The 19,886-nt window shown below is 34.0% G+C and overlaps 1 protein-coding gene across 2 annotated transcripts; it reads right to left on the bottom strand.

The window, feature by feature from the left end:
• Positions 1-2,903: 2,903 nt before the first annotated feature.
• On the bottom strand, positions 2,904-10,408 carry LOC125875221 (uncharacterized). 2 transcript variants are annotated; one of them, XM_049556325.1, is made up of 7 exons: positions 9,918-10,408; positions 9,437-9,514; positions 7,685-7,765; positions 6,277-6,431; positions 4,939-6,194; positions 4,046-4,155; positions 2,904-3,014 (listed from the first exon to the last, which is right to left on the bottom strand). In XM_049556325.1, the coding sequence occupies exons 1-6, from the start codon at positions 10,350-10,352 to the stop codon at positions 4,067-4,069; spliced, it is 2,094 nt and encodes a 697-aa protein (XP_049412282.1). In that variant the 5' UTR covers positions 10,353-10,408; the 3' UTR covers positions 2,904-3,014; positions 4,046-4,066. The 2 variants fall into 2 exon arrangements, with proteins under 2 accessions (XP_049412282.1, XP_049412281.1); XM_049556324.1 differs by lacking the exon at positions 2,904-3,014 and having other exon boundaries at positions 3,776-4,155.
• Between the last annotated feature and the right edge of the window lie 9,478 nt (positions 10,409-19,886).

The following is a 19,886-nucleotide window of genomic DNA, read 5'->3' as shown; positions in this document are numbered from 1 at the left end:
TTGAAACAAGAGTTGAGGAACATAAGTGCACGAGAGTACACATCAACATCACTAGTAACGGGGGGTTAAACATGAACTACCAGGTTGCAAGTAATGAGAGAATTTGATTAACTTGGGATGCTCTTGCTATAATGTACAATTACTTGGGGCCGATGGTCAAACCATTTACTGTGAGATTACCAGCAGATCAGGCAAGATAGATTGTTTGTTGACAGTCATTTACGTGTACAATACAGTGGAACAAAGAAGGGTTTTATGGGACACTCTACAAATATAGCCCAAGGAGTTGTCAAACCGTGGCTATTGTGTGGGGATTCTAATGCAATACTTCATCCTCAAGAAAACTGCAAGGAGATCTTGTTTTCTATAAAGAGATCAGAAATTTTTTTGAGTGCACACAAGATTTACATCTCTCAGAGCTGAATTGGATGGGGGACTACTACACTTGGACCAATAGACAACACGGAGCAGATAGAGTTAGTAGAAGAATTGATAGTGTTCTAGGCAATTATGAATGGTTGCTTAACTGGGAACATATATGTACCAACTATGCCCTCTCAAACATTTCTGACCACTCTCACCTATGATCCTAGCAATAGAAGATGTGCATAGCAAAAGAAAGGTTCCTTTCAAGTTCTTTAATGTGTGGACTGAGCACAACCAATTTACTGAGTTGGTTCAAGGAGTGTGGCAACAACATCACTTAACTGATAACCTGAGAGACATGTGGAGGAAACAACAAGAACTACAATATGCTCTGAAGCAGTGTTCAGGAAAGCAAGCGCTTCATCGCTTTACTGACTAGAACGAGTATGTGAGTGCTTTAAGTGATGAAGCGGGGCCTTATCGCTTTTTTCCGCTTCACGCTTCCCTGAACACTGCTCTGAAGAATCTTAACTCAGAAGAATTTAAGGGCATTCTCAAAGGATCACCAATGCCAGACAGGAACTGCAGATCATATAAGAACAACAAAGGAATTAGTTCACTGATGGCTCTTTTACATGAAGAAAAGGAAACCATTCTCAAAATCAAAATAGAAAAGTGGTCCAATATTGAAGAGAGTGTTCTCAAACAAAAGTCTAGAGCTAAGAGCTCAATGGATCAGATTAGGGGATACAAACTCCAAATATTTTACTATAGTGATTAAGGAGAGGATACACCAAAAGAAAATACTACAACTCAACTCTCAAACAGGGACTAGATTAACATATGGAAAAGAGATTAGACCCGAGATTGTGGAGCTCTACAAGAATCTAATGGGAACTACTAACACTAGCCTTCCAGCCGTAAATACAATGATTATGAGAAATGATGCAACCTTGTCCCACCAGCAGAGAATTGACACATGTCCTGAGGTGTCTTGAGAAGGAAATTTTTAGTGCTTTGTGAGCAATTGGGGAAGACAAAGGCCCTGGTGGGGATGCATACAATTCTTGCTTTTATAGGAAAGCCTGACCAATAATTAAATTCTCTAGGGGCATCAGGAGCTTTGCTCACCAATTCATGTTTTAATTTTCTCTCTGCCTTAGTCAATTGGTCAGGCATATAGTTTTCAATTTCAAAAGATAACCAGTTGTGTTGATTGGCTATAGATATGTAATGCTTCATGTGGTGATTAATTAAATCCATTAGTTACCAGAAGAAAAAAAACTAGTAGTTTTGTCGGTACAAATTGGACGGGTGAATTAACGGTCACTTTATATTTTTGTAAATAGTCAATAGATCTTAATTCCTCTTGAAAGAGCTTTAAGTTTCGATGTAACCAAATGGACGATAGAGAAAAGGGAATGAAAATGCCATTCGGAATATGGATAGAATAGGGAACAGGGTAATAAGCTCATGTAATGTGCGACACTTGAGTGTGGATATGTATGTAACTGTTTGAAGTCTGCCACAAGTTAGTTGTGATTGATCTTTGGCTCATGATTGCACAGAAACATGCAGAGTCGTCGATAATGCTAATATGGTGATAGTACTCAAACAATAGGTAGTTTATTATGACAAAAATGTTTTGAGTTTAAGCGGAATTTTCAGTTTTCCAATCAAACAGCAGGATGCATCTGTAGAATTATAGATAGAGTGAGAGATGAGAGGAATTTAACTACAAAGTAAACCAAGCGGAGTGAAAGTCCAAACAAATGAGTCGTGTAAGGTGATGATAAAGGTGGGGACATAAATATTGTAAATACGCTCTAAAAGTTCAGGTAGAAATTGGAAATTGGAATGATGGTGTACTAAAATCCCATTGTCCATTGGGGAGCAACACGTAGAGAGCGAGGTGCTCAACAAAACCTGGGGGAAATTATGAGCCTGATAATATAAGCTCAACAAAGCCAATTCTTAGATTTCCGAAACTCAACAGTCCCTGAAAATAGGGAACCAGTTTCACAATAACTTGGTTTTGTGCATTGAAAAGAAGCACAAGTGCACAACTATCGAATCCTATAATGACTATAAGCAAGTTTCCAAGGACCCTACTATCAATGGGAAAAAACATGTCCAGTATAACCCCTCTGAACCAACTAGGTTACTATGAATATATATGCTCCATAGTAACTGTCGGTTTAGTTCTTTTCTTTTCATGTCCATTAAGAAAAAAATAATTATGAGGTATAATTTACTGAACTACCCTTATTTATAAGATATTTTTTGAGAATTAAGCAATATTAAAAAAGATTACTTGCTTAATGTTAAGGGTATAATTGAAAACAATATCAACTTTGGTCTCATTTTTTTCTACAAGCACATGCAGCAGGAACCAGAACCACTAACAAATACATTTAAGCTTAGAAATAATGACAAATATTGGTTTCCATTTTAAGGATACAACATACCCTTATGCAACTTTGATTTTCCTTTGATTTCCTCAAGAACTGCAACGTATATATATACTTGGTCCACATTATTTACATGTGCTGAAAATTACTTCTCTGTCCCTAATGTTTCGTCCTGTCTGCATTAACCAGCCAAAGCTATCTTTCCAGATTGAGAGAATACAAGAAGAGGCACTACAACTAACATAACAGCCAGCAGGAAAATGTTAGCTAGCAAGGCTGACGAGGCAATTGCTTGAACCTCTAAGCTCAGTGCAGGAGAAGGAACAATTATCAAGTATAGAGAGCAGTATACAGGAGACCAGAGTACCTAAAAGTAACCACCATATGAACTAGGAATTTCTTTTTCTCCCCTTTTATTGGGTGGGGAGAAAGGGGAGAAGTCCGCCGGAGGATGTGCACAGTTTGTTGTTTTGCAACATAATATAAGAATTCTTGTAAGATATAAACCTAAAGTGAAATATATTTCAAGAAACTATGAATCTGCAATAGTGCACTTGTTTGTACACGAACCTCAGAAGAAAATGGTGATACTTGGAGGTGGCAACACACATACTCATTAATAATTGTCATATTCTCACAGACATAATCTTTTTATCTTATAAAAAGGTAAATCTCCTCCAAGATCAAATACCAGCAAAGAGAGAGAAAAGACAAAAACAGCAGAGATAACAAAGGGAAAAAAAGGTTGACATGGTGAAATGTTAATCTTAAGTGTTGGAAGTGGACTCCCATCATCAATAAGGGGCAATTGACAAGGGCGATAGCGACAACATATAAAGACACCATAGACAGGAGGAAAACACTTTCTTGTTCCACTGCCTGATATAAACTTAATCAAACTGATCAGCTTTTCTAGATCAAAGTAGTTTTAAGTATTGACTTACCACATGCATATCAAATCTAATCTATATAACTGGAACTAACTAGCCAAGTACAATAGGTGCTATGAAAGGATTTAGATTAATCCTGCTGATAGATATAATATTTAATGAGCAATACAATATTCCGGGTGCATATAATGTACATAATAAGATGCACAATACACAAAGAATAGACCTATATTACAACAGTAAAGTTAGAATAATGAGCCATAAAGAATCCAAGAGGCTATTACGCATGGAACAAACAGCAGAAGAGAATTAAATGTATAATTTCTTCTTTAATGGTATTACACTTGTCAATTGACTTAAATAAACAACCAGACAAACCTCACAAAGTCGTAAGCTGATTCAGCCTCTGAAAGTGGAAGGCCTACGAGTCAACAAGCGTTTGAAAGGAAACAAAGAAGGCCGATAAGATGTCCTACGTTTCATATTCCCTGCAAAGGATGGATGGAAACATTAAAACATATGCTTTAGGCAGAAACTAAAAGGAAAATTCATCAGAAGAACAGAACAATACAAGATAAATATGACTAATTATCTGAAGGAAAGGACACTATGCAGAGCAATTGAACTTGAAAGTTTCCAACCATCCCCACCAAAAGGGCATCCAATCGTAAGGAGGTAATAACAGATTTGCACCAATGCAGGGTATCAAATGCTAATGGTAACCAATAAACACTAACAGGTGACTCAAAGACAGAAATAGCTTACCCAACCAAAGGCAGAGATAGGGTAAGTTTATGGGTTCTGAACTTGACATTGAACCGATAGCTCGTTTTAGTAACTGGTTTCACAACTAATATTTATACAAATTAATGAATCCTAATATAAATACAGGGTCTAAGTAAAAGCTACTGGATTCAACATATGCTGATACTAGCAAGAAAAGAATCTTTTGCAACTGAGACCATGAAGATAGAGGGAAAAGAGAAATGAATGGTTTTCTGAATGTTATATCAGTAAATAAATCGTCCATGAAGATAACAACTATGCTGTCCACTTCAAAACTTATGCTCTGTTTCGTTTGACCTGGTTGGTGTTTTTCAGGACTCCCATAGATACAATTTAATTAAATATCATTTTCTCAAAAGAATAATTTAAAATATGTTTGAGAATAGTTATTGGTGTTCAAGACCAAATGAAAAATAGGTCAATTTACCCTGAGGAAGTGAATTTGGAGTGTTGGACAATCACTCACAAAACTAATAGAGTCATACCTGACAAAGATCCACCCAGGATCTGATGACTTAGTCCAGCACTATCACCAGTGTGGTTCAGTTCTCCCTCTGTAACATCTTTGCTTGGCACCTTCTCAGCAACTAAATAATCATTATCCACTTCCATTGGATTGCTATGCTCACTGTTGAATGATCCAGCAGGTAAGGTAGTAGAATGATACCTCATCTCCCTAAGTTGTTCTTTCACAGTTGGATTGTTAACTCGTGCCTCAATCAAGGCTACACCATCTGCACCATTTTGATCATGGGAATCTGTGTGGAAGCTACCTGAGATCCCAAGCTGCTGAACATTTGAACCAGTGAAAGTCTCATCCTTTGAAAGTGTAACATCCGCAAAGGAAGAACTAGCAGAAAGAGTGACTTCAGAATCTGTTCTGCAAGTATAGTTTGCTGCACTCTCTGGCAAGGCACCATCACTACTAGCTGAATAAGTTCCAAGTTGAAAATCATGTATTATGTTCTCAGAAGAAGTATCCTGCACGTGTAACTTACCTGTAATTTTCATTTCCTCATTGTCAATCATACTATTTTCTCTGACTTCCATATCTCTTCTGCAGGTGTGGATTGTCACACCATCTAGCAAGACAGCATTCCCTTCACAACTAACTGGACTGGTTTCTGTTTGCAAATCATGCATTTTGGTCCCAGATGTATCTTTTATATCTAACTTCATTGTAAATTGTATATCCTCATTATCAATCCTACAGTTTTCCTCTTCTTTATCCAAATTAGCAGCATCATTTAGAGGAGCAATGGACAAACGTGGCACCCCAACTTTTTCAGAACCAGAACCCTGTTGGTTTTTATCCGTATCATCTTCTAGAATTGAACATTCTACAGGCAGAAAATTGACACCACCTGGTTGTTGTGATATCCCAGAACTTGGAAGAGTCATCTCATCCACCTGAACACCTGCTAATTCAGTAATAGCATCCACAGGAACCTGCCCCAACACTGTTGAAGATATCAAATCTTTAATCTGGAGCCCATGTGCAGGAAGGTTATTCACAGTCGAACTAAAGTCGATGGGCTTCACTTCTTTTCGTACATTTCTGGAGTCAGAAAAAGATTTCTTAATGTCGTCTAACAGCAAATCACCCTCACCACTAGAGATAGGATCCCATTTGTTGAGCCAATCATCAAATTCAGGTTCCTTGATGCCCGATGTTATTGGTTCAACCTTAATTGCCTCCTTGTGGTAACATTTTTTCCTTAAAGCATTAGTTATAACAGTTCTGCCAAAGGATAGAATACTTCAAAATCCATCATGCGAAAGTGCTGGTAACTCAAAAAAATGAAGTAATTTCTGTAAGTTACCTACAATTTTTGGAAAGTGCTGCTTTAGCACGTTCCAGTTGGAGACCGAGCAAAGATGCCAAATTCACTACATCACAAGGCCCTCTAAGTTCGGTAACAGTAGGAGCAGCACTGGAGAAAAGAAGATTCTTTCCTCGAGTCCAATCCACCAGCAACTGTACATTTAGCAATTAGATCAGATTAGATTTGACATTATTCTAGACACCAAAGATAGTAAGAAAATACAAATCATAAGTCTTAAATTAGGTTGAATGTGTTATATTTGTGAATTGAGAAAATCACTGCCAAAAGGTCAGCCTAGTGTCACCTTATACTAGAAAAGAGCATGCTACGAGGAGCCATGGTTCTTGTTAAGAAGCTTTATTAAATGCTCATGTAACATAACATGCAAGTAAGAACTATTACCTCAATACTGGATCTTGAGGTTGATGATCTGCTATAAGATTTCTATTTCATTTAACAGTATTTTCCTACATTTTGAGTTCTATATGAATTAGTGACTGTCAATGTCTTTGCTCTATGCTTAACTTGTAGAATATGCCATGTACTTCGTACAATTGCACTATTTTTGGGTCCTAGCCAGGTTAGCAGAATACTGTTGCCCAGCTATTATGTTAAAATCCATGAACGACAGAGAATAAAGTCACAATGTATGTATAGTATTTAGTGTCGAGAAATTTAAGAAAGCCTCATAATCATTTAAGAATGCCAACTGCCTTTAGATACAACCAAATTCAAATAAAAATTTCCAGTAAAGGCAAGGACACACAAAAAGGAAATGGCTTATTCTTCAAAGTAAAGACTTCCATTTTTTATTAAGAAAATTGTCTAGCTAGAGAGGGTAGAATTGCTTATGCGATAAGGTACATGAGGTGGAGTGCATAGAAGGCGAGAAAGAGAATATAAATTTGGTTTCACTATAGATAAGGAAAACAGAAGCTGTGATGAAAACTACCATAAGTCGGGAAATGTTCAAAAGCCATTTTTTTAATTTGGTATAGGTGCTTCACATATAAGAAAGGACCTGTGGACTACTAATTTATCTTCATTAATGAAAAAAGAAAAGAACAAAATGGACAGTGAGGATTCACATGGCCAACTGCAAGTAGATTCGGATTGAGGATTACTTGGTGTAGGCGTAAAAGAAAAAAGAAAGTGAAAATGTAGACCAATTAGGCTTGATAACTCTTAACGCATATTAGAGAACATGCAATAGTTCCTATGAATTCAACATGAAGCTTGATTTATTTTTTACTTTTTATAAGGTAGAAAGCCCCTAGTTAGAGGTTACCACTGTAGAAACTGTTTTACTTATTATCAAGAGGATTTCATGTCTTCTCTTAAAACCATACTATAACAACTACTAAAACCAAATACAAAAGAACAAAACCAGAATTACTGGACTCACCTTAGCATTAGATATAGTTTGCCTTCTCATTTGGGCATCCAAAATAAGACTAGAGTAAGTAATCTCAAAATATACTCCACGCTGCAATAAAAAGAAATCAAAACTCTCAATCATCCAGAAAACCATAAACAGCTAAAGATGTGGTTCAGCTAACTTTGAGCATTCACCATCTTTGGATGCCATTCATTTTTTCCTCCACATTAAGAAGTTCCTTCAACAAATTAGTTTCAGTTAGAAAGTTATGATTTGCACATCTTAGTGGTTAATATTTAGCATACCAAAAGCCCTGGACAGAAATGAAACCTAACTATCTTTTAAGGGAATCAAATACAAGCCAAATGAACATAGATGTCTCTTTCCAAGGAGTTTTACTTGCAAGAATGACAATTCATCAGCATATAGCTCCTTAAGTCTGGAGATCCAATTGCTTGCACCAGGTTTATTCCTAACCTAGTTTCAATACTTAATAATCAAATATCACAAGCTAAATTAAGAAAACCTCTGCAATATGTTTACCTCAGTAAGATTGATCACCTCAAGCATATTTAATGACCGAATGATGAAACAATTAATATCACAACTACCCCTCAGTCCCATATAAGTTAGGACCAGCTAAAAGAGGAAATACCATGACAAATAAAAATCACAAAGGCGCAAGTAGACAATTATTAGTATTATTAAGGAGCATGCTTTGGATGATATGTGCATGAGAAGTTCTCAGTCTGGTAATCACTATCTTTCTTTTTATACTACAAGATCGAGGAGCTTAAACCACCTGTTCTACATCCCTTCTGTATAATATCCATACATATAAATCATTTATCATGTTAATGACATGATGCATGTTCGGTTTCAAGTATTGAAATGTTTGTATCGTGTATGAGTCTCAAAAGACATGCAGCCAGCAGGTCCTTGGCTAAGATAAATCTTCCAAATATTTGCAAACTGTGATCTGCAATAACCTTTGCAGCTTTGCTCATACTTTTGGATCTTATAAGACCAAGTTACATAACGCATTGTCCACCTAACGAAGGTAAAATAAACCAAAAGCAGAATCACTGGTCATCAGAATATAAGCAAGGGAATGACTTTCTTCTCTTCTTTTTTTGTGTCCTAAATAGGTATAAAATCAAGGGAAAGACTTTCCAGTTTTACTTTTTATTTCACTTAATAGTACTCTCTTTTAGGAGAACACATAATATTCTTTATAACCAAAGTTTAGTAGAAATCAAAAATATATTGAGAACCCAATTTTTACTCCCACATGTCCAATCCTCTTCAACCATTCTATCCAAACTAAATAAATGAGAGTAGTTGTAGTTCAGCACTACCTTTGTCTATTACATGTTTATATTAAAGATGATTGTTTCATTCTAATCAGAGCTCCAAAGATTCAAACCTATGTTATTTGAACAATTTTTCTTCAAAAGCATCGGGCCCTTGTCCACTAGTGACCCACCACAACTCTAACAATGTTGGACTCATTCAGACTTCCTTATTTTTATTATGACCATGGTGTCTCGGCCATCTTTCGCGCACCTCGACTAATTCCATGGGATACCTGCCTACTTCCACTAGCACCAGGTAACTCTGTCCACCAAGGCTAAGACAAATGGGAAGAATCACCCTGGTGTTTTTTGTCTCTACTCTTTTTTCACTTTATCAATAGTATATTATCCCGATATTGCATGAAGTGCACATAGACGAGGATTCACATCATGAATATGAATATTACATTAATAAACGGCACACCTGAATTGCAGCTTTAACCATAGATTGCTTCAACCTAAATGGCAACTTATCCGAGAAATCAATAGCAATTATGTCCACCTAAAAGTTGAATAGAAAAAGGTAAGCACAGAAACAACTAGTGTATAAGACATGCATAAATGCAACATCTGAAGTCTTCAAGGAAATAGAGACAAAAATGATTGTTAACATATAAAGTTCGCATCGTCCTTTTTTTCTAATAGATGCTCCATGATAAAAGCAACAGTGTATAGACCTCTAACTCATACTTAATACACTAACATTCCCTAAATATTCAATACTTCATCTCAGCACAAATAGAGAAATTCCTATTACTATAAGTTTTCCAATTTCAACTTTCTGCCAGGCAAGTTTAAAGGACTACACCCATCTTCAAGATTCAAAAATGTATCTTTATTTCCTAAATTTCTTGCTCAATCAGACTAACACACTTAAATTGAGTCGGAGTGAGTATTCAACAAACCTCAGAAACCTGGCAAGCCTGTTCAAACGCCTGCTGATTGAGGGGTCTCACGGCAACAATATCATAGCTTTTCAGAATAGGATTTCCAGAATTAAGAGCTGAAGCCTGAGACGAACTATCAACTACCACCGTCAAACGCGTATACTGCCGAAAAGGGGCTGAAACGGGTACATTTAAGAGTTTTCTGTGGAACTCTACAGCTGAGGAAAGTGAAGGTGCAAGTTTCAAAACAGAAGAAAGAGGGAATAAAGGGATACAACAACGATCCGATTCCGACATTACACCTCTGAAAGTACGATTGTATGCGATTCCTGTGTAACCCAATTCCATAGCCTTGATTATGAGCTTGAGACGTATGGTCTTTAGGGTTTTTTTATCTGTAACGATGTTTCTATCGGATTCATAGTAGGGTATGTTGAGATCGAAGAAACCCATGATGATGAATTTGTGTGTGTTGAAGGAGAAAAGAGGGGCAGAAATTTGGTTATGCTGGTTAGAAGAAGGGTTTAAGGGGTTTGGGTTTAATAATAGGCTAATTTAAAAGATTTTTTCTACTTAATTTTTCAATCATAGTTAATAAAAGTTGTTATTTTTCTTTTGGGAACTTTTACATATAGTCACTCAAAAATAATCTAATTACACTCCAAAGCTATAGTTTATTAATTATGATTTGTAGCTACATGTTATAGGGAGGAGAGTGGTGAGCGAGATTGGAAGAGGGAGGAGAGAGGCAAGCGAGATAGGGCAGAGAGTGAGAGAGAGGTGAATTGTATATGTATATTGATTAGATAATTATATATTATACATATGTATTTGTATTATCTGATGGGCGAGATTGGGAGAGGGAGGAGAGAGGCGAGCAAGAGAGGGTAATAATTTGTATAATTCGCAGGTACGTTTGTATAATTCGCGTGTTTTTGCATAATTGAGTAATATAAAGTCTGAATTTTTACAAATATGATAAAAAAGACGAATTGATACAAACATAAACATATGAACTTTAAACAATTATACAAAATATATTATACAAATTACATTAAATAAATTATATTATACAAAATTCGAAAACTACATGTTTATACAAACTTTAAAAAGTTATACACAAGAAGATTGTATGTATATGGTGACAAAATCAAAATATCGAAAAATAAAAGGAAATCATCGTTATATACAAATACAAACCATCGTATACAAATACAAATCAAGCGAAGAATTGTTAGTGGCGAATAATACAAATGTGGCGAATTATACAAACGTGACTAATTATACAAACTCGAGTCAGCCCATGTAATTAATGGTTAATGTTAGTCACGAGTGGTAATTATAGAAAACTATAGCTATGATGAGTAATTAAGCAGTATAAGTTTGTTTAACCGCATAATTTTCCTTTTTTTTAGGTAATTCAAAAAATAATATTATCTATTAAAACAGGGAAAATTACGCGGAAAAGTAAATATATACTAGTTAATTAGCTAACATAACTATAGTTTGAATTAATTACGGCTCACAGCTTAATTTTAGCTGTAATTACGTCACTTGTCCTCTTTTTTATATATACAAATACAAATCACACACACAAATCTCTCTCTCTCACACACACAATTAGATGACAGATATACAAAATTAGTCTCTCTCCACTCTCAGCCCTTTCTCACTCGCCTCTCTTCTCTATCTCCCAATTTTACTCACCTCTCTTCTTCCTCTCCCAAACTCGCTCGCCAGATATAAAAATACATATTTTTATCAGTTATATATTTACAATTATCTGACAGATATACATATACAGTTCGACTCTCTCCACTCTCTGCCCTCGCTCGCTTGCCTCTCTCCTCCCCCTCCCAATCTTGCTCACCTCTCTCCTCCCTCTAACATATAGCTACAAATCGTAATAAGCAACTATAGCTATGGAGCATAATTAATTTATTTTTGAGTGACTATATGTGAAAATTCCTCATAAAAATAACTTCAATTAAAGACTTACAACTTAAGAATTAAAAATTTAGTAGCCAATTAAAAAATAAATCGATTTAACTTTTGATTTTTTTCTTTTCATTAAAATTTTAAATAAAATCTAAAAGTAATTATTCAATTTAAAGTTAATAAGAAAACTCTATTTTTTTATAAAGCTATTAAAAGTGAAAAAGACTTCATATAGAATTTTCTTTAAAAACACTTTTTTGATTCTATTCTTTATTTTTCATGTCTTGTTGTCATGTCATCAGAGGTTGTTGAAATTTTGAAGTATAAAAATGATTTCATCCTAAACTTTATTTTCTCTTTTTTTTTGTATGTTCACTTCATATTAAATAAACATGAAAATTCAAGCTAAATTGGAAAATTTTGGTAATATATTTTTATCAAAAAAATTAATTATTAATGTTACATAGTTTGATTTACAAAATGTTGGTATATTCGTTCGATAAATTATTATTTTTTACCAATGTGATTTTTAGATATCATTTGTGAAATTTCTAGTTCTGCCACTGAAGACAATGCATTGATGTTTCCCCATTTTAAAATTGTTGTGGATCTTTTTGTTTGCGCTTTATTGGATAAAATAAGAGAAAATAATAAAAGAAGAAAATTAATATGACAGTTTTGCAATGTTCTCTATATGTTCCACATTAGGCTCACATAAAGAAGAACAAAAAAGTGACCACTAATTTGTAATAAGGTGTCAATAATTAATTAATATATTCTATTACCCTTATAGAAGTGAGATTTTTAAAGGGCGAACAAGGATATATAGATAATTTTATCATTAGTTTTAGTGAGTTATATAGAAGTGAGACTTTTAAAGGACGAACAAGGTTAAATAGGTAATTTTACCATTAATTTTAGTGAAAATATTGCTATGTATCCGCCTTTACCTCTTCAATAGTCTTCACAATCTTCCATATGCTCTAAGACTCTTCTCTACTCTATAATCTGCCATATACATTTGGAATCTCTATTTTGCCTCAAATTTCTCTTCCCTATTGATGTATTCATTAGCTACAGTAAGTTTTTCTTCCCCATCTCCCCCAATTTTCCCTCGTAATGTGTCCAACTCTTGAAAAAAATGACCAATAATGGTGGCTATAATTTGCTTATTCATGTTTGAAAATAGAAATAGCTATGTATCTAGCTTGAAAGTGTTCATCAAGTTTTGGCTTGATAGATGACGAACAAAGCTTCCAAAAATTGTACTTTGGGCTGGAAATGTGATAAGACGAATTGTACTTTGGGCTAGAAATGTGATAAAAACAAATAGGGGCATTCTTGGAATTGTGAAAATCTTCGGTGATGAAATAACACATATGGAAGTGAAAATTCTTAATCAAACATGAATTAAGCAAAAAAAAAAAAAACTTAAATTCATATTGATGGTCATGATATTTCATTTATTAGGATATCATTTTTTGCTTTTTAATAATCCTATTTTTCACTTTGTTGACTGCTATAAGATTATATGTTTGAACAATAAGTGATGATCAAATTTCCACTTCATTGTTACAATTTGTTAACTATATTCTATGCTTACTACAACTGTAACGCTGAACTGTGTTTCCTTGACTGTTGAAAATATTAATCTCAGTTGCTATACTCGAAGGTTTTCTTTTTACATGTTTAATGACTTTTGAAGAGCAACAAATGTCCTTGGATTGTAAGTGACTATATATATCATTTCTCCTTTAAGGTTATTCTTCCTAATTCCATTTCATTGTCTCATTACAAGGTAGTTTGGATGAGTTGCTTGAGCTTATTAAGCTCCTCTTTTATTCCATCTTCTCTATGTTATGTGTAACGATCCGAACCATCGTTGTTTAGGAAAAACGGAAATTCAGGAAATTCTAGGCCACTGTCCCGCCAAGGCGGACCAGATGCCACTAGGGCGGTAGCGCCACAGCGGGGTAAGTAGTCCCTAAGGCAAGATAGGCGAGACAGAATGTAAATAACGTGAAATCTTATTTCCTTTTTCTCCCTAAAATACCTAAATTAGTCGTAAAACACCCTAGAAACCCCCAAAAAGCTGCTCCAAGCTTGGGAAAGATGGAGAGAGAGATTTCTAGCATAAGGATGTCGATGGATTACGAAGTTTCAATCAAGATTACTGTCACGAGTTCCAGAAACAAGGATCGAAGACCAAAACTTTGTGCGGCTGCTTGGCGCCTAGGTAGGCTAGATTTTACTAATTTAGTAGTTGTAATATGTGCTTGCTGCATAGTATAATGTAAATCGCTAGTAGAATTCATGCACCAAACTCGGGGGTGATTATGCTGTGATTCTATCAATTGTATAGAATGTGTATCATGAAAAGGGAAATACCTCGTCCTAGGGTTAGGGTTAGGTAATGGTTGTGATCCTATGATTGTGTGATGTATGTTTGTTTTTGCTTCAATATGATTCATGTATGTATGCGAATGTTGCATTGGTGATCACATCAATTGTAAATGAGGATATATGAATGATGAATGCCTTGAATCACGACTTGAATGTATGATCATTGAGAATGTACTTCATGGTTGTGATTGTGACTTGTTGAATGGATCGGGTGTTGCATTCCGACACACTAACTTGGATCGGTTGCCACGTTCTGACATAATCATTGGATCGGATACCACGTTCCGGTATGCTAACAGTTTGGATTTGGGTTCCATGAGAGGACCAATGACGTGATATAACTGTGATAATTGAGAATCGTGAAATTGAACGTGGTTTGTAATGATAAATGATATGGAAATTCCCCGGAGTGGTTATATGGTTATAAGGTCTTATATCTGATTGCTCTTTAGTGCCAAGTGAACTTAATGCGTATCGTGTTGACAAATGAATTGGGAAGGTAAAGGGTTCAAGGGTCAAAATAGTCGAGCGTAAGAGTTGTCTGTGTGTTCTAAGGGTGAGAAGTGGGGGCAGTGTACATGATGTAGTTACTTAGGTGGATTTCACCTTGGAGGAAGAAATTCTTGGTTGGTAGTTTGAAAGCTTGTTGTAATGTGCTATGTGGCAAGGACAAGGCAACTTAGAGAGAAAGTAAATGGTATGTCGTGGGTGGTTAGTTGGAATTGTTGTAGTGCGTGTTGTGGGTTTTTCTACGTGTTAGAATGGCTAGGCGGTGATCAAGAACCTAGTAAGTAGGTTGACTGGAAGAGTGCTAGTGTAATTCTGTGGTATTTTGGAGAGAGGGTAAAAGTGGAGAAGCGATGGATGTTAAGACATGTTTTTACTAGTTGGTTTCTTGTATTATGTGGTGAACGTCGGGTTGACCGATGATGCCTATCAGTACGTGTGTTTTGTACTGATACTACTCTTGCTATGTCTTTTGGCATAGTCTGGATGTAAGGTCGGTGATGTTTCATTAGGTGAAGATGAAGAAAATCTCCAGCAGCTTCTATTTTCCTTCCGCATGGTGGGAGCTGTGTCATTTATTATATTGTCCAAATTTTTCTCTTAGTAGCTGTTGTACTTGTTTAGACTATATCTTTGGAGGTGTTAATTACTTTTCAAGTCTTAACTAAAATTTTGTTAAAGGTCCTTACTATTTTATTTCTATTTTTCGTAACTTTCCGCATGTTTTAATTATTGTGATATGAGGGTTCTCCTACTTAGGTGTTAGAGTGGGTGTCCGCACGGCCCGGTGGGTTGGGTTGTGACATTATGGTTCTTCTATGTGCTTCTATGTTTAGGTGGTTGTTGCCTTGTTGGGTTTTTTTTGTTAATAACAATTGCACTTATGATTTCATTTTTTTCACAACTTGTAATTATATATTTAAATAGGGTCCGAAGGAAAAAAGACTATGTACCTTCATATACTAAGGGTAGGACTGTGTACACACCATCCTCTCTAGATTCCGCTTATGAGATTACACCATATCTTCACATACTAAGTGTGCAATATGTTCGATTCAAGTCCTGAGAGAGATATTATATCTTTAACATCATTGATAACAAGGTTTATAGTTCAAGGCTGTGACAATAAAGGAATTTGTTTATTTGATATGCTAAAGCTTGCACAATTTAGGAGTAAAATCTTTTGGTTATCTACTTCTTAATGTTCTTGCATGTTTAGGAGGTTATTAGTTAATCTGTAGATTTTTTCTCTATATTTGAGACTTACTCACAATTCCTTAGTGTCCTGGTTAATGAAAAGCTAATTGAAGTATTAAATATAAAATTATAGTCTTTTAATAGCAGAATTGCTGAACCAGAGCAGCAAACCAACTAGAACATTAGCAAATTTTGAATAAAGGAAATGATCCTAAAGAATTTTAGCATAGAAGAAATAACATTGGTTAGGAAATCTATAGTGATACTGTGATAGTGATGTTACATAATATACTAAATGTATTGACAGATAATTAGAAAAGCATGTAGAATTGACTCCCTAATAAATAATGTTAGGATGTAATGCACAAAAATATTATACACAAATAAAACTAGATACTTTCTCTTTTATATAGTTTTCCGTATGCATTGTTGTTTTTTCCAATGTTAATTCTATTAACTCTATAATTTTCTTGCTATTGTGAACTTGAAGTTGAAGTTTCCTTTGATGTTCCTTATGAATGATAAGATTCGTCTAATTGACACAATTTATATCAAGAGCTATGGTGTGCCAATTAGGAATAAAGGACATACTAAGCTCTTAAAAATTAATACAGAGAGATCAAAGGTAAATATATTCCTTCAAGATTTTTTCGTATATTTTGATCAACCCACAATATTACTGTCAAAGAAAAATGTGTTAGTAGTTTCGCTCACATGTGTGAAAATCTATTATAAAGTTGACATAAAAATGTTAACTAACAAAACAAATTGTGTATTTTTTATTTTTTTTGTGGCATTTATAAATTGCCCTTACCTCCTTTTTGACAGATTTACTTGAATCACATTTTGCGTAAGAATTAGTTGGATTTTGCTCATGGCATTAAGTCACATAAAGTCTTAGGGGAAATTGCCTGTGCTCAAGCTCTTACAATTAATGACTAATACAGACAAAACAACAACAATTTCTGCCAACATGTTTATTTGTAATATTTATTTGTATATATACATACGAAGAGTGAATAAGCACATAGTTGGCCATCAACGTGTCAGCTTCAACTATGTGCTTCCCCTCATACTTTGTCACTTGGATTATTGGTTACAATATAATATTTCATGTGCATGGTCCTAGGATCAAATCACTTTTTTATTTCTGTTTTAATTCAGCCAATTTACTCATTTGTAGATTTTTGGTGGGCCCCAGTTCAATACTCTCCTTTTTTTCTATGTGTTCTCATTAATTAAAATGTATGTTTCATCATTGTATCTAATTTAGTGTTAATTAAAAAGGAATATTTCGTATTCGTATTTTAGTTATTTTATTTTCTATCTTACAGAAAAATATTTTTAATTTTTAAATGTCATCATAAATATTTATGTAGTTAAAAATATATTTATTATTATTATTATTATTATTATTATTATTATTATTATTTAAGAAAACCTTCTTTACATAAGTAAATTTTTACTATAAAAAAACATACCAAATAAGTACTAGTAAATACCAACGATATTTTAAATTAAAATTTTTGATATAATTGTCCAAAATTCCATCATATTTTATTGCTATTAACTAACTAATACGCTTGATTTTTTTATTTCTCCATCTTTTTATCTGTAAATCACCTTTTATTTCTAATGTTAATGTTAGATCATTAATATTAGTAGTAGAAAAAAACATATGTCATTGAGTTTAAAAAATTAAAAGTACCACAAATAAATATTATCAATTTAAAATAATGGTGATTGGGCCCGTACAGAACACGGGTTTCCCCTTTTCTAGTATATATACTAAGAGCCAAAAGTTTTCCACGGAGCATTTGCTTAGTTATAAGAGGAAACTAAGCAAATACCCCATAAAAGTAAAGTAATTACAAACATATACCCCTTTACATTCATACCCTCACCAAATAATTACACTATATACCCTTAACTAGTTTCGCTTATCTGATATTAAATCAGTATGATATACTGTATTGGTATCATTAAGGTTGATAATTTTGCTTAATTGATACTAAATCAGTATATATATACTGCATTGGCATCATTAAAATTTCTTGTTCAGAAATTACTCATTAGTCAATGATACTATACGAGTATATATATACTCTTATAGTATCATTGATTAATGAGTAATTTCTAAACAAGAAACCTTAATGATATCATTAAAAATATATATATACTCTTAGGGGTCATTTGGTAAGAAATATTAGGAGAAATAGTCCATGTATTATGTATGGTATTAATTAGTACTATGTTTGGTAGATTTTTTGGGCCTAAGTATAACTAATCCATGGATTAGTTATACACCCTACATGGTATTATAAGATGTATTACTAATACCTTCCATTTGGTGATATTAGTAATACATTAGATTTAATACCATGGGATTATCTATGTAAAGATAAAAATATCCCTAAAATCTTTTTATTTATTTTCTTGATTTTATATTTTATATTTGTCCTAGTAAATTTATTTAAATAAATTATCTTACAAATTTTATTATTTAGAGAGAGTTGTTTGTTGATAAATAAATGCCATACATATCAATATAATATTTAAAATGTGAGTTTTTTAACATATACTAGTTGAAAATACGAATATATCACCACATGACGTTTGTGATCTAAATTGAATATATTATTTGTTGATTTATATGTGGTTTCTATTTATTTGTATTTTGAACAATTTATAAATTGCATACTTATTAAAACTACAACTTGCAATTTTTATGTATAAATGTAGATGATTTATTCGATTTTACTATTGTTTACCATCTTTTCGGTTTTAAAGTAGATGGTCTATCTATTCTAAATTGAAAATTAATATTTTTAAGTGATTAATTTATTAAGATGACAATTATTTACCCTCAAATAATTCAAGTGAGAAAATAGCAAACATGATAACAAAATTGTTCTTCTCCTAGCTCGTTAGAAGGCCATAGAAAAACAATATTGTCCGACAATTATCTACCTTGTCCCGATTACATAAAATAGAAAATCTCATAATAATTCAAGGGTATAATTGGAAAGAAGATTTTTGTATAGTTTTAATTCAAACACATGAAGATGAGTTGGGAAGCAATGAACAAAACACTTGATAAAAAATATACCCTGCATTACTAATCTCAGCACTACTAATCCCCGCATTGCTAATCTTTGCGTTACTAATCACTGCATTATTTATTGTTCTACCAAATGACCCCTTATAGTACGGAAAAGGGTCATATTTGCCCCTCCACTCTTAGGAAAGGGTTATATTTGCCATTTGTCATACTTTTTTGATATATTTACCCCTCCCATCCAACTTTAGGTACATATTTGCCCTTGAACCGTTAAGTTTCATGTCCTCACTTTTAATAGCAGATGTGGCGCTTATGTGGCACGCCTACATGGATATATATTTTTTTTCATTAAAAATTTTCTCCTAATTTAATTAGTATACCCAACCTAATTTTATACCCACCCATTTAACCCATGTAACCCAACTCCTAATATTTAATTCATTATGTTTCTTTAACTGAGAGAGATAGAGAGACAGAGAGCTGGGGATTCTTGATCCACGAAAAAATCATTATCGAGAGTTAAGATTGCTTCTTCATCTAGTGATCGAGTCTCGTTCGGGTAAAGTAGGGTACAAAGTGAGAGGTTGATTAGGATGAGAATTGTGTTGTATTTTTCTTGGTAAATCAAAGCATGATTTGTGAAGGGTGAATTCACAATTGGATTTTGTGCATTTACAAGAAGTGCCACAGATCTAATCTGAACAGATTATTTCATTTGTTTCCTGTACTTCAGTCTTCAAGAGTTCCAACACATGAGAGTGTCAAAAATGCTTTAGTTTATTACTTGATTTGTTACCCCTCTGTTTTCCTCTTCCTCAAGTTCATGATGATGGTGATGGGGAAGGACAACAATTTGGGCAGGACACATTGCTTATGGATAT

Source organism: Solanum stenotomum, chromosome 8 (assembly GCF_019186545.1).
Source record: "Solanum stenotomum isolate F172 chromosome 8, ASM1918654v1, whole genome shotgun sequence".
Lineage (NCBI taxonomy): Eukaryota > Viridiplantae > Streptophyta > Magnoliopsida > Solanales > Solanaceae > Solanum > Solanum stenotomum.
Note: the sequence above shows the minus strand (reverse complement) of the source record. Positions and strands in the feature narration are given on the sequence as shown.

Excerpts from the sequence above, each read along its gene's own strand:
- LOC125875221 (XM_049556325.1), bottom strand. The coding sequence starts at position 10,352 with ATGGGTTTCTTCGATCTCAACATACCCTACTATGAATCCGATAGAAAC. Across the intron at positions 9,515-9,917 it reads AGGCTTGCCAGGTTTCTGAG|GTGGACATAATTGCTATTGA; the intron begins GTTTGTTGAATA and ends TTCAACTTTTAG. Across the intron at positions 7,766-9,436 it reads TGGTTAAAGCTGCAATTCAG|CGTGGAGTATATTTTGAGAT; the intron begins GTGTGCCGTTTA and ends TTTTTATTGCAG.